This window comes from Erpetoichthys calabaricus, chromosome 8 (genome assembly GCF_900747795.2).
Source record: "Erpetoichthys calabaricus chromosome 8, fErpCal1.3, whole genome shotgun sequence".
In the NCBI taxonomy this organism is placed as follows: domain Eukaryota; kingdom Metazoa; phylum Chordata; class Cladistia; order Polypteriformes; family Polypteridae; genus Erpetoichthys; species Erpetoichthys calabaricus.
Genome location: NC_041401.2, coordinates 15686478 through 15700153, shown reverse-complemented (window position 1 = coordinate 15700153; position 13676 = coordinate 15686478). Strand labels below are relative to the sequence as shown.

Below are 13676 nucleotides of genomic sequence, written 5' to 3'. Positions count from 1 at the left end.
AAATTTAACATTCAAGTTTAAAACTATACTGAAATATACCTTGTATATTATATGTATGAAACCGAAAAAGTTTCTCCTATAGCGGTATAGTCTGAATTCATTTACAGCTTCATGCTTTAAATAAACCCTAGTCATTCCTTATCAGGATGTTTAGATTTCACTTCTAACTAAAAAAAATCAAGAAAAAAATATTGAGTTCATTAATTGTGTGTGTAACATGCTGCACATACGCAGTGTTTCAGGTTTTCTCGGAGATCTTCCATCGTTTTCTTTTTGAAAAGATTGTGCATTCATGCTAAACAACTAAACACCAAATATACAGGGCATGGGAAACTGAATAAAGTGAAGAAAACTTTCAGAGGCCCACGGTGAAGAAAAAAAAAACAGAACAACGGTCAATTTCAGGTGAAACTCCCAGAAGTCATTACAGCGTGCAGGTCTGTTCAGGTGTTTTGTAACGAAGTTTCGCACGTTTGCTGTGGAGGAATTCACTGCTTTGGCTCATGTAAACTCTTACCTGTGAAATGAGTCTGACGCTTCTAAGTGTTGTATTAAAAAAAAGTAGGTAGCAATTGAGGAAAGATGGACAACACGTTAAAGATTTCCTAAACGCATACTCGTGTTTTAGTTTGACAGGATGGGCGCTACGCTATTAGATAATAAACTGTGACTCACTTCAGAAGTAACCTGCTTTTTCATTTCACTCTCCTTAATCGAATGCTTAATACAAGAAACACTGACGCGATTTATTCTGACTCGAATTTTACATAGCTGAAGGTTCTCTAGATAGATAGATAGATAGATAGATAGATAGATAGATAGATAGATAGATAGATAGATAGATAGATAGATAGATAAGGCACTATATAATAGGAATATATGAATGAAAGGGCACTATATAAAAGATATATAGATTTCCGAAAGTCACAATTCCACAGACTGCGGTGGGCTGGCGCCCTGCCCGGGGTTTCTTTCCTGCCTTGCGCCCTGTGTTGGCTGGGATTGGCTCCAGCAGACCCCCGTGACCCTGTAGTTAGGATAGAGCGGGTTGGATAATGGATGGATAGATGGATGGACAATTCCACAGACGGTGTGAATATGTCCTTTTCACATCCCGTGTTTATTTCTCGTATAAATATAATATTCCGAAAGGTGTTGTATGTTTTTCAGGATGAGTTTAAAACTCTAAAGCAATAATGGCAGAGCCACGGTAGAATTGCCCCCATATAGCGGAAACTGTAAATTAGATTTTGAATATATTTGTATACATGATTATGTTTAAATCTGTTAAAATTAATATTTTACAGCTGTTCGCTGATTATAGTTATATATAACATAAGTCAGAATTATGACAACACTTACACACAGAACTATGACGATTAAATAAATAAATAACACAAAAAGTTAACTTGATCGTGCGCCAGTGAATCGTATAATTAATTCAAAGTCATTTCAGAATTAAATCATTAATATAATAAAACAGAATGGTGAGTGCACATACGCCAGTCGTGAAGTCTTTCACAGATAAGTGTATTCTGAGACTCCTGAAGCTACGAAGAGCAAGCGAGAAAGAAAGAAAGAAAGAAAGAAAGAAAGAAAGAAAGAAAGAAAGAAAGAAAGAAAGAAAGGTAGGTGAGTCATTTTAACAGTTTTTTTTTTATATTTTACAGGTTTATTACAATTAGTCAGTGCGCTTTTTTGCCAACTAACTAAACGCCGCTTACAATTTATAACATCGGGATGATGGTCCATTTTTATTATTTTTATTTATATGCATTTTAGATTGTGTTTGAGTCTAACATCACATTTTTGTAGTACTTAATATTTTTATCCATAACAATGAGAGGTAAGTTTCCCTCTTAGAACAAATAAATTACTATCTATCTGTCTGTCTATATACAGTATCTATTATATAGTGCCTTCCATATAAATAATATCGTATTGTAATTTATCACAATGTATTTTATCTAAGCCCAGTTTTCTATACTTTAACACTGCGTATAGAAGAAACGGATAATAATAAAATAATAAAAATAATGCTTTAATATGCCTATCTGACTCCACATTTTTATTGAGTTGTTTTACATTAAATCCGAAACGTTTGGGCGGATGAAAGTATAAGCCCCGTGAGTGCTTCAGAAGTTTCGAGGAGTTTGCGGCTCTTGTCGTCCAGTCTGCTAAACGTCGCAGTGAATTCTCTTCAGTCCTTTAATGTGGCAAGTGAGCGAACATAAGCGAACTTTGAATTCCTGTCCGATTTCGTTTACATTTTTTCTGCGACATGTTTGCCCGAAGAACACACGCCGATCACTGCCCTCCATGTTCCCGCACCCCCTGATGTCCTCCCCCTGATAATTGGAGTATTGAATGGACGTGACACGTTTGTAGCCATGACGGCGTTCACATGTAAATGAATGACATTTGCACCCACACCCACATGCGGAATTGTAGCTTTCAGGGTAACCGCAGCTGTGGTTGCATTTTAACTGAGACGAGCACAAAAAAAGTGGAAGCGTGCGGGGCTTAAACGCACAATTTAGAACATACACGACGCGAGATTCCTGGTTACAGTAAACGTTTAGTCTTCGCATTCTCGTCCAGCAAAGCCGATGCGGGACTCTCTGAAGATGGAGGGATTATCTGATGAGTCTACTAGGCCCGCAGCAGCTTTATGATTTTAAGGGTTAATCTGCTTGTCTTCGTATTAGCATTTTAATTACACTTGTTTTTACACTTCAATCAAAACAGGTACTTCAAATTAACAGGTAGGCTCACGAGACCCTTTCAGATTATGCAGAATAAATTAGAAGCTTAATTGTTTACAAACTATAAACCTCTTTTCGCCTGCAGAAAAAAAAGGAGACACGTGAAGCTGATTGGCTAGCCCAGTTTCTAGAGAGGTTCGTGCTCCTCACTGGTGGACGACTCAATTATTAGTTTACAGATATTTCTGGTGACTCTTGGGATTTTTTTTTTTAAGTAGGTAGACCTCAAATGCCAAAGGAAAAGGCATCGGCTGTCTGCAGGCACAGGGCAGGCCGGCGCCTGTTGGCTTCTGTCACTCAGCCGGGGCCACACGTTTAATGGGAGAAAACTCGACTTTTTAAATACAGAAAGTTTGAAATTAAACGGATCTGGGTTAATCAATTGGCCTTTGTTGTTTAACGCGGTGATGGATGGACTTTGAGTCAAAAGACTGACTTCAGTAGCGCTACAATGGACGCAAGACTGTTTTGTCCTGACCAAATAAATCATTCGCATTGTTTAAGGTACATTGATCAATCTAATGGCTCGTAATGGGCTCCTAATTGCTACCAGAAAAAAAAAGTAACGCACACTTGCATCTGAACGTGAAAGGATTCAGTTTCGGATTGAAGCGGTGATGGCGGATTTGGTGCCAACAACTGAACTTCATGTCTGGCTGTCGATTTGTCTGCAGCATAGAACTGCACTTCATCTACCTGTCTGTCTAACTCTCCGCGTTTCTATATATTTACCTGCTAATCTATCCATATATCGATATATACATAACTTATGGTTATCGATGTATCTGCTTATCTAAGTTAATATCTAAAAATCATTATTTATCTCTATAGACAAGGAGACTCTTTAAAAAATAACCGTTCTAAAATGGCACGTTACTGAGCTGTGTAGTTCTTTTACATATTATTTCATATAGTGTCTTATCTATCTAGTACTGTTTTTCAAATCTTCCTTTCTAATATAGAGTGCCTTTTTATTTATGTATACAATTGAGTGCCTTTTCAATCTAACTATCCATATATCTCTATATACCTGCCTCTCTTTTTATGTGTCGATGTATATAACTACTCAATCGATGTATCTGTGCATCTCCGTTTATATTTAAACAGCATCTTCTATCTATTGATAGGTACACCCTTAAAAAGAGGGCTTGGAAATACTACTTCATTGGGTTGTCTGGATCCTCTTATCTGTCTGTCTATTATGTAGTGGTTTTCAAATCTGCCTATCAATTATAAAGTGCCTTTCCTTCATATATTTCTAATATATAGTGCCTTATCTATCTATCTATCTATCTATCTATCTATCTATCTATCTATCTATCTATCTATCTATCTATCCTGCCGACTATACTAAAATATCTATCTATCTATCTATCTATCTATCTATCTATCTATCTATCTATCTATCTATCTATCTATCTATCTATCTATCTATCTATCGTCCTTACTGTTATTTAGTTTATTCCTATCTATGATACAATGCTTTTTCTATCTTCTATATACTGCCGTACCTCTGTTATCTATTTATTTGTTATATAGTGCCTTTTCTATATATCCATCTATCTATGATATAGTGACTTTCTAATCTATCTGTCTTATTTATATATATATATATATATATATATATATATATATATATATATATATATATATATATATATATATATATATACACGCACACACAAACCCTAAATACGGTTCTTTAATAGCGCTTTACTGTTTTCTTTGCTTCTATTGCTTGACAGAGCGCCACTTCGTTCTGCGAATGTTTTTTTTTAAAGTATGGGCTTTAAAAAATTCATTTTTCATTTATGGTCCACTGGCGGGATACTAACAGATCAAGAAACTCTGAACTCAGCCTGCGTGTTGCAGTAATAGTACTTTTAAACTCAGGAACCCATTGGCATTTTATAAATCCGCTATGATCAATTCATGGTCATTTTTGAAGCCAGTTACGAATTTTAATAATTTACAGATATTTCTGGAACCTCCTTGAGGATGGTTCTGGTTCCCCTATGGCACCTATGTGATTGACACCTTCATTTTTTAGATAGGACAAGCACTAAATATTGGCTCAATAGATAGACAAAATTGGCACAATATATTTTTAGAGTGTGTATAGATTTATAGATATTTAGATAGAAAAGGCACTATATAATAGAAATAGACGATGATAGATATACATAGCACCAGAATAAATGTAAGACATCTTCTTGATTTGATCGAATCGGTTCTCGTTATCGTTCTCTCTTTAATTCCGTTTTCTTTTCTTTCTTATTCAATTCGGCTATTAATATATAATAGTGATGGCCGCGCTTCTAAGTATGTGTTGCACGGTGGTTTCATTTTAGGCGAAAGGGACCACCCGTAACATTTCATTCGAGTTATCTGCCCCCATATAATAACAACGACTCGGTAAGATTCTCTTAAAATGGCAACTTACTGGTCAACAAACTTTTTCCTATTTTTTTTTCGTTGTCCACTCTTTCACGCGCCTCTTTTATTATGTCAATATTTTAATATATTTCAAAATATTAAATCAACTCCCCCTTTTTATCTTTTCTTTTCTATATCGTGAAAAGCCAATTCAGATAATTATATTGCTTTAAACAAAATGGGGCCGAGGGGCGAACAGGCTTATTTAGATTTCGATTCCATTTCTTTTCTCGCGATTCTCTTTCCACGACAATGTGGTTCACCGCAGACGGGGCTCAAAACGGCTGGATGTTGAATAATCTGAGAATAATCACTCTAATTAAATCCGCGCACTTTGGATTGAACATTCATCTTCCTCTCTGACAAACGATCCCATCCTTTAATTCGCCATGTCCTTTAACCTCCGATAAAAAAGCCAAGATCCCAGATAATTTACCGAGATGCTCGATGAGAAATTAAACTAAACAAAGAATGTGCTCGTAGCGCACTTGAGGGGGGTTGACCTCTAAATGAAAATGCTGCTTTGCTGAGACACTTTAGTTCTCGACAATGTCATTTTAAATGTTTATTTTACAAATATTTAGATATATATGTGTACAGGGAAACGGTGTGATTTGCAAGTCGCTTTGGAAAATATCGTAGACCCCCCACCCCCACCCCCGAAAATTAAACGTATAAGATATCGTAACTCCTGAAATTAATATGCATGCATTGGTAACTGAAATACACTGTGCCAATAAGAAAATTCTGTTTAATGTGTAAAATTGAAAGTAAATAGAAGAAAAGCTATTGATTATGTCATAAAATTGACAAATTTAACGAAAAAAATATCAATTGCGGCAGAAATGCCAGTTTAGGTAATAAATCACGCACATTCGGCTCTATGGAATATATTTGCAGTGTCTCTTTTTAAACTTAACTCGAATGACGAAATGAATAAATGAATGTGAGGGCACTATAAACTGCGGGTCATATTTATTATTTTACACGTCAGGCAAGCTGTTAATATTTGTCACCATTTTGGCTGGTCCATTTTCACGAGGTCTGCTGCCATTCCGCATTTCAATCGAATTTGTTTATGCAGAATCGACATTTAATCGTGCTAATTGCTCTCCAGTCAAATTGCCATGATTGCAAAAAAAGGAAGCAATTTTCAAGCTCCGTGCCAGGGATTTGAAGAAATTGTTTTATATTCACCTCTCTGTAGGTGGGGATTTAAGGCACTGAGCCTCCTGCACAAATTACGCTTGGACTGACTGGCAGCATTCAGGCGCTATAATAGAGCATTATTTGGCCGTTTTGAATACTATAATGTACCGCGTTCTGCTGAAAGCCATTCTGCCGAAAATTGCTTTAACTTTTAAAAGGACGATGATTCACTCCACAGCGGCCATTGTTACGTTGTCATTACCCCTAAATGTTTTAGCAGCCGGAGCAACACATTGGCATAATGCATTGATCTTCGTTTTTCTGTCTTTCCTCAGCCCACCCCCACGCGGCTAGTGCTAAGTGGACTCTTATTTAAAACATTGCGACTTTTTTTGGGGGGGGCATTTGATTAACTGCAATTTCCACCGAAAGTTCGGCTCAATATACTGCACACGTGTGTGATGCCAACTCATTTGAGTTCTTCATGCCAAGTAAACAAGCTGGCATTTCCATGCAGACTTCATTTATTAATGTCAGGTAAGCTGACTGTTATTTTTCACAGAATAAGCTCCGGCCACCAAAGCGTTCCTCTAATATTATAGGGGTGAACCGAAGTTGACTTTGTCCCATTTGGTGTGTGATATTGCAGATTATACGATGGCACATGTACTTACTGACTGCCCTTTCTAATAACCCCTCCCTCTTTCCCCCCCCTTAGGGCTGGCCAAAAAGGCTTTGACACCCTACTGTCATCTCTATTAAAAAAAAGAAAGAAAAAACCGTCAAGTCACACAAACAGCCCATTGCGCCCAAGTTAAAGCAGACAGACAAAACGGTCACCTGTTGTGAGAATTTCACTTCTCTTCTCTTCTCTTTGAGCGTTCCTCTTGACTTTTTTCGTTTCTATTCAGGGGAAAGATAAAAGCCATACTAGTACAACCGTCACCATTTAGGTATAAGATGTACCTCGTCTGTTTCATCACTGATGACAAGTCACGGGTGTCAAATCACTCAGGGGCTCAGTGTTAACGGGACACCGCTTGAAGTTCTTGGTCGAGTAATACTCTTCTTCTACGTCCCAAAGCGTTGTTTGTTTTCCACGGGGGCACGCAGTGATTAGGCATTTCTTTATTTCTTTCAGAACCCCCTCTTCATCCCCTCACCGTCGTGTCACGCGGCTTCCTAACTTCTGCAGCGTCGGACATCCTCTTATTTCGGCAGAACTAAATGAAAGAAACGTCCAAACTGACACACCGAAAGCCTTGCACTGGTTCGTTTCAGTTTTAGCCGCCGAGATTTGAAAAATATCCAAATTCAGAGAGGAAGAGAGGGAGCTCGAGAGAGAGAGAGAGAGGGAGAGCGAGCGAGAGAGAGGGAGTCGCGCACGAGCACGCAGCTGCTACTTCAACTCATTCTTTTTTTTTTTGGAATATCAATTTTTATGCCTCAGACACACACTTGACAAGGAATCGTCGCATTTGGGAAGCACATAATATGTGCCGTCCAGAGATGCTATCGTTGTGTTCAGAACTGAGAAGTGAAGTAAACGAAAAGTAAGATCTCCGTTAAGGTGCGCGCGTTTTGTGTGTTAATACGCAAGAAGTCACAGCTAACAAATACAAAGATAGTAAAAAGCTTTATACGCTTGGGGGAACAAAATCCACAGACAGAAAAAAAAAGAAACTCTCCGACTTTGCGGATTTTGCTGGGATGGCTCCATGCAACAGTTACTGATTGACACAAGCGCGCTGTCATCTGCGCAAAGCCGATTGGTGGCGCCGCAGTTCTCGTGGCGCAGCTCGTACGGCGATTGGCTGCCCGCCCCGGCCAGCTGTACTTCAAAGCGCGCGCTCTCTACAACTGGGTCGAGTTATAGAAGAGAGAAGAGCCCAAGTGAAGTCAGTGTAGTGCAACTCGAGGAGGGCGCCGCAACTGGGATCCAAGTCGCCGCGCATTCTGCTATCCGGTGGTGGTGGTGGTGGCGGCGGTGGTGTTGGTGTGTTGTTTTTTTTTTTTTTTTTTTGGGGGAACTTTTTTTTCTGTTTTTGTTTTTGCTTCTTTGCCCTGCCATTTCAAAGCAAAGCAGAGTAGGCCCTGGCTATGGCTACGTCTATACTCGGGGTAAGTTTTAACAACCGTCATGAAAACCGCCGGATATTGTTTATTATGCAGATAATTTGTTTTCTAAGCACAGCCAGATCTTTTAATGGCAAGAACCAACACCAGACGGGATGCCGGTCTATTGGTAAATGATTTTACTAAATATATCCATCCATTTGCAGAACCCGATTTCGGTAAACGGAACACATTTTGCTGGGGAAAAAAAAATTCTGGACGGGAACCCCCAAATGCAATGCAATCTTTTTGCATTTTCTTTCTTTTAAAACGCCCACTCACATTTTTCCAGTTAGCTGAAAGGAACCGACACTGGACTGGTAACCATTGCCGCTTTATTTATACATTTTTGTGTTCGAATCATTTATTATTATTATTATTAATATTGTGTAATCGTGTATTCGAGAGGGCCGTTTTAATAAAATAATCGTTACTTGCACTTTTATGTTTTGTTTATGTGTGGTAAACATGAAACTGACAAACAGCGTCTATACATGGGGGTAGTAAATGTAGCGCTCCGAACACGGGGAAAGCGCTATATAAATAAAATGATTATTAAAATTACTACCATTGTTAAATGTGCTATGGATTCGAGAGACGTTTTGCGGCTCAGCGTGTGAAGCGGTTCAGTTTATTTGTGCTTATTTTCGGAAGTCTTTCTCCTCCTTCTTGTTTTAATTGTGTTTGCGGCGTGAAGCCATTAATAGCTTTCCCCAACCCCGCCATGCGCCCACCGATTTTCTGCTGCTTGCACTTTTAGCAGTTGATTTCACGGATTTAAGGACTAAAGGAGCGATCGCGGAGGATTTCCGATTATTTTGATAGCGTCCGTGACAAAAGTCACTGTCACAGTAATGTACGGTAGTGCCAGTGGCCGTTTGTGGAATCAAATGGACAGTCTTAAGGTGCGAGTTATTTATTATTATTTGGCCGACACCTTTATCCAAGGCGACTTATACGACAAGATACGATTGGTTACATGAATTTTTGTTTTCCCGAGGTGAAGTGACTTGCTCAGGGTCTCACACAGTGTAAGTAGTGGGATCTGAACCCATCACCTGAAGGTCCAAACGACAGCTTCACACTCCCAGTCTATAGTCTTAAGTGTATGGTTAAGTAAGTTATGGTGGTATGCATTGTGCAGGGCACTATATAACTTTTTATGTTGTTGTTTTTATTGAACTATAGGAAGAACCTCGATTTGGAACTACCCCATTAGCCATGTTGGCTGCGACATGCAACAAAATCGGTAACACCAGCCCTCTGACCACTTTACCCGAGTCCAGCGCCTTCGCCAAAGGGGGATTTCACCCGTGGAAGAGGTCTTCCAGCTGTAGCCTCGGCTCGGGCCTTTCCGGCTTCACGGTGGCCACCGGCCGCGGATCTACTGGACTTACGACGAACAGCGGCTCGGCCAACAGCGCCTTCTGCCTGGCCTCCACCTCGCCGACCTCCTCTGCCTTCAGCGCCGAGTACAGCAGCCTCTTCTCCAACTCCACCGGGGTGCCGTCGCAGGAGTCCGGCCAGTCCGCCTTCATCTCCAAGGTGCACACCTCGGCCGAGTCGCTGTACCCCCGGGTAGGAATGGCGCACCCCTACGAGTCGTGGTACAAATCGGGCTTTCACTCGACCATCTCGAGCGAAGTTGCTAACGGAGCATCCTCGTGGTGGGACGTGCACACCAATCCCAGCTCTTGGCTTGAAGTCCAGAACCCGGCGGGGACCCTCCAGACCCCGCAGGCTTCTCTGCACTCGCAGCTCAGCGGCTACAACCCGGACTTTTCCACCCTGACCCACTCGGCTTTCAGCTCGACCGGAATCAGCCCCACGGCCTCTCACCTGTTGTCCACCAGCCAGCACCTGTTGACGCAGGAGGGCTTCAAACCCGTCATCCCCTCCTACACGGACTCTTCTACGGCCAACGCTATGATTTCGGGGGCAGCGTCGGGCATCGGGGGCTCTGCCCGCTCAGCCCGCCGGTACTCCGGTCGAGCGACTTGCGATTGCCCCAACTGTCAAGAAGCCGAGAGGCTCGGTCCTGCCGGAGCAAGCCTGAGAAGAAAGGGCCTGCATAGCTGCCACATACCTGGCTGCGGGAAGGTCTACGGGAAGACCTCTCACCTCAAAGCCCACCTGCGGTGGCACACCGGGGAACGGCCGTTCGTCTGCAACTGGCTCTTCTGCGGCAAAAGGTTCACGAGGTCAGACGAACTTCAGCGACACCTGAGGACCCACACCGGGGAGAAAAGGTTCGCCTGCCCAGTGTGCAACAAACGTTTCATGCGCAGCGACCACTTGAGCAAACACATCAAAACGCACAACGGTGGCGGAGGGGGCAAAAAGGGCAGCGACAGCGACACCGACACCAGCAACCTGGAGACCCCCCGGTCGGAGTCTCCCGACCTCATCTTAGATGGCGTGAACTCCACTAGGGTACAGGGCAAGGACTCGACCCCCGTACAGAACGAATCTTAGAAAAAAAAAAAAAAAAACTTGTTCCCAAATAACCTAAGAAATGGACAACGTGGCTTTCTTGGAGGTGACCTGTCGCGGCCCCGAACTAAACGTGCAGGCATTTTGGAGGCTGAAAAAAAAAATGAAATAAATAAATAAAAAAGCAAACGGAGGGAGCGATTAAGGTTTCCTGTTTTAAATCGTTTCTGATGGAACTTAACGAGCAGCATCACTTCAAAAGAAAATAAAAAAGATATTCAAAAAACGACCTTCAAGAAGGACCACATGTGTGTGAAAAGATGAGTACTTATTTCTCATTGCTATTGTCTCGGACAGTTCGTCAGAAGAAATGAATAATTATGTTATGCCAGAAAGCGCATAAAACAAAAGTGGAAAAAATCCTGAAAAGGTGAGCAAACTCGACGAGCAAAGCCGGACTGCCATTGTAAATCGTGCATATTTTCTGTACAGACGATATGAACAAGGACACATGCTATTATTATTATTATTATATTATTATTATTTTCTTGTGAATGTTTAATTATGCTAGTTTCGTGGTTGGGTTCCTGAAATTCAGGGAATTTCTTTTTACTTTTAAATGCACTTTGTGGGTATCGAGTATGTATGTAAAAATATTTAAAAAAAAATAATGAGTTAACCATTTCTTTACTTCGAGTAATTGAGCCTCTCATATTTTAAAAAATTCCTTAAAAATATTGTATAAAATGCCGCAAGTATAAACTTTTCATTTTCTTATCATTAAAGGAATCTAATCATCACAGCTATAGAGCTTTTTATTTTTTGCTTCTTTCTTTGTGTGTGCGCAAAACTGCAAAATTAACAAAATATTAAAATTGATTGGAAAGCAGAGAAAGAAAAGCGCACTTTGTTGATTCGTTCAGACAAAAAGCTTTACCTAAAATATCGGGCCGATTATTCGAAAATGTCGCTGTGTCGGGCTCGAGGATTTCGGGTTTTTATCTTTTTCTTTTTTTTTTTTCCCAAGCACACATTTCTCTGTGGAATAAATCATTAGTTAATATCCCGGAACAGACATTTCATGCCCAGATGAAAATCTTGTTAAATCTTATTAATTTGGACTCGCAGCGCACCTCAGCCCCTCGTGTCTTGTAGCCCCTTATTAGGATTCGTGTCTTATCAAATATCTAATTAATCTGCGCGACATTATTTGTGTTCGGCCGAAACGGATTGTCGCTGGTCCGAAGGGAAAACGCTTCTCGATCGCTGTTGACAAAGATTCCCCATGAATATCTTATTTTAATTGTGTGAATTAACTGCTCCCATTTGCATGTCAAATAAGAATGGGGGGGGGGGGGGGGGGTGTTTAGAGAGAAAAAAAAATGGCACCCGAGGATAAAATGTAAGCGTTTTTTTTTTTTTTTTTTTTTTAGAAAGCCAAAAAAAACGGAACACTTGATTTGATGCTCTGGAAAAGGCAAGTGTTTCCATTGCTTTTGAAAAGAGGAAAAGGGGGTCTATGCAAATGGGATGTGTAAGGGGGGTCTGAAATGCTTCTATCGACGTGCAGTCAAATGGTGCTCGCCTGGTATTTGAATATCAGTAGCCGAGAATTGAAAAGGTTCAAGGATGCTCTCTGACTTCTTTGTCATTACCCATCGCAGCGTCCGATTGTAAAGAAAAAAAAAGAAACTCGAGGAATAATTAGAGGCTGCGACCGGGGCTGGGAACACGTTGGGGACAGGAATCTCATTTAGACGCTCCTTTTCACAAGCCTACTGTTAAATTGACCAGAAGGCAATTATTTAGACTAAAATCATTTTCATTTCCCTTTGTACCCCTACGGCTGGCTTTGCAACCATGAAGATAAGGGGCAGACAAAAGTAAAAGATCGCAGCCGACAGACACTTTGGAATTGTAGAGCTAATCCATACGGTGTATTTTTTTTTTCCAAGAGAATTTACATTAACAAATATTGAGGTATACGTATCTGAACAAATATATGCACGGGGGGTAAAGATCGGCGCGTGTGTTGCGATGGCTAAAATGGGAATAATTTAAGGCGCAGCTGTTGCGTTTATTTTGATAGTTTGCACACTCCTTTGTGAGGCTTGAACGACGAGAAAAATTGTGAACTGTAGCGGCTTCACTTTCCAGTGGGATTTTCTGTACCTCAACGGGGGCAAAAAAAAAGTTATAAATTCACTCAAATAATAACGACACGTAGAAAGCGTTAAAATGTGTAGGACCGGCTGGAACAATAAGGTGGCAACGGAAAACAAGACATTAAAAAGAGATGCCGCAAATCTAAAAGAGTAAGAAGCAGAGCGGTCGGGACACTTAAAAGTGTAAGAAATCGGACAAACGAGACAGCGGAGAGCATTCGGTCCATCAAGCCAAGCCGCAAGACTTCCTGTGTTTGTTTTTAAAAATCACTCTAATGTTGTTTAAAAGTGCGTGTTTGAGAGCGTCTCTGCGGCGTTCAGCAGGTATGAAATCGCGCGAGCAAAAATGGAAAGCGGATAAATCGCTAAATCCGAGAAAAAAAGACTCCAGTTTACTCACCGCTGAGATTAAAATTAAATATCATTTGGTATATTTAGAAAACCCAACCTGCGCAAACTAGAATGATTCGGGCGTTTAAATCTATGTTTAAAACAGACTTTTGTAGGCGATTTATAAAGTGCTTTTAAATGATAAATGTGCAGACTTTCTAAGTAGCTCTTTCTGTTTCTTATTATCCCCAGCTCTTCTGTGTTGTGTTATTTGCGTTCATCC

At 40.5% G+C, this 13676-nt stretch overlaps 2 protein-coding genes across 4 annotated transcripts in view; one reads left to right on the top strand and one right to left on the bottom strand.

Annotated features, from left to right (window-relative positions):
* ola1 (Obg-like ATPase 1) overlaps positions 1-7210 on the bottom strand; it is a 296977-nt gene extending 289767 nt beyond the window's left edge. Inside the window, exon 1 of the mRNA XM_051930680.1 lies at positions 7191-7210. The gene's annotated coding sequence lies outside the window, so the exon portion shown is untranslated. The remainder of the gene's footprint in view (positions 1-7190) is intronic.
* Positions 2652-11700, top strand: sp9 (sp9 transcription factor). Of its 3 annotated transcripts, none has more exons than XM_051930672.1 (2): positions 2652-2765; positions 9654-11700. In XM_051930672.1, the coding sequence occupies exon 2, from the start codon at positions 9687-9689 to the stop codon at positions 10938-10940; it is 1254 nt and encodes a 417-aa protein (XP_051786632.1). In that variant the 5' UTR covers positions 2652-2765; positions 9654-9686; the 3' UTR covers positions 10941-11700. The 3 variants fall into 3 exon arrangements, with proteins under 3 accessions (XP_051786632.1, XP_051786631.1, XP_028662107.2); XM_051930671.1 differs by lacking the exon at positions 2652-2765 and adding an exon at positions 3005-3269; XM_028806274.2 differs by lacking the exon at positions 2652-2765 and adding an exon at positions 7944-8471.
* Positions 11701-13676: the final 1976 nt, after the last annotated feature.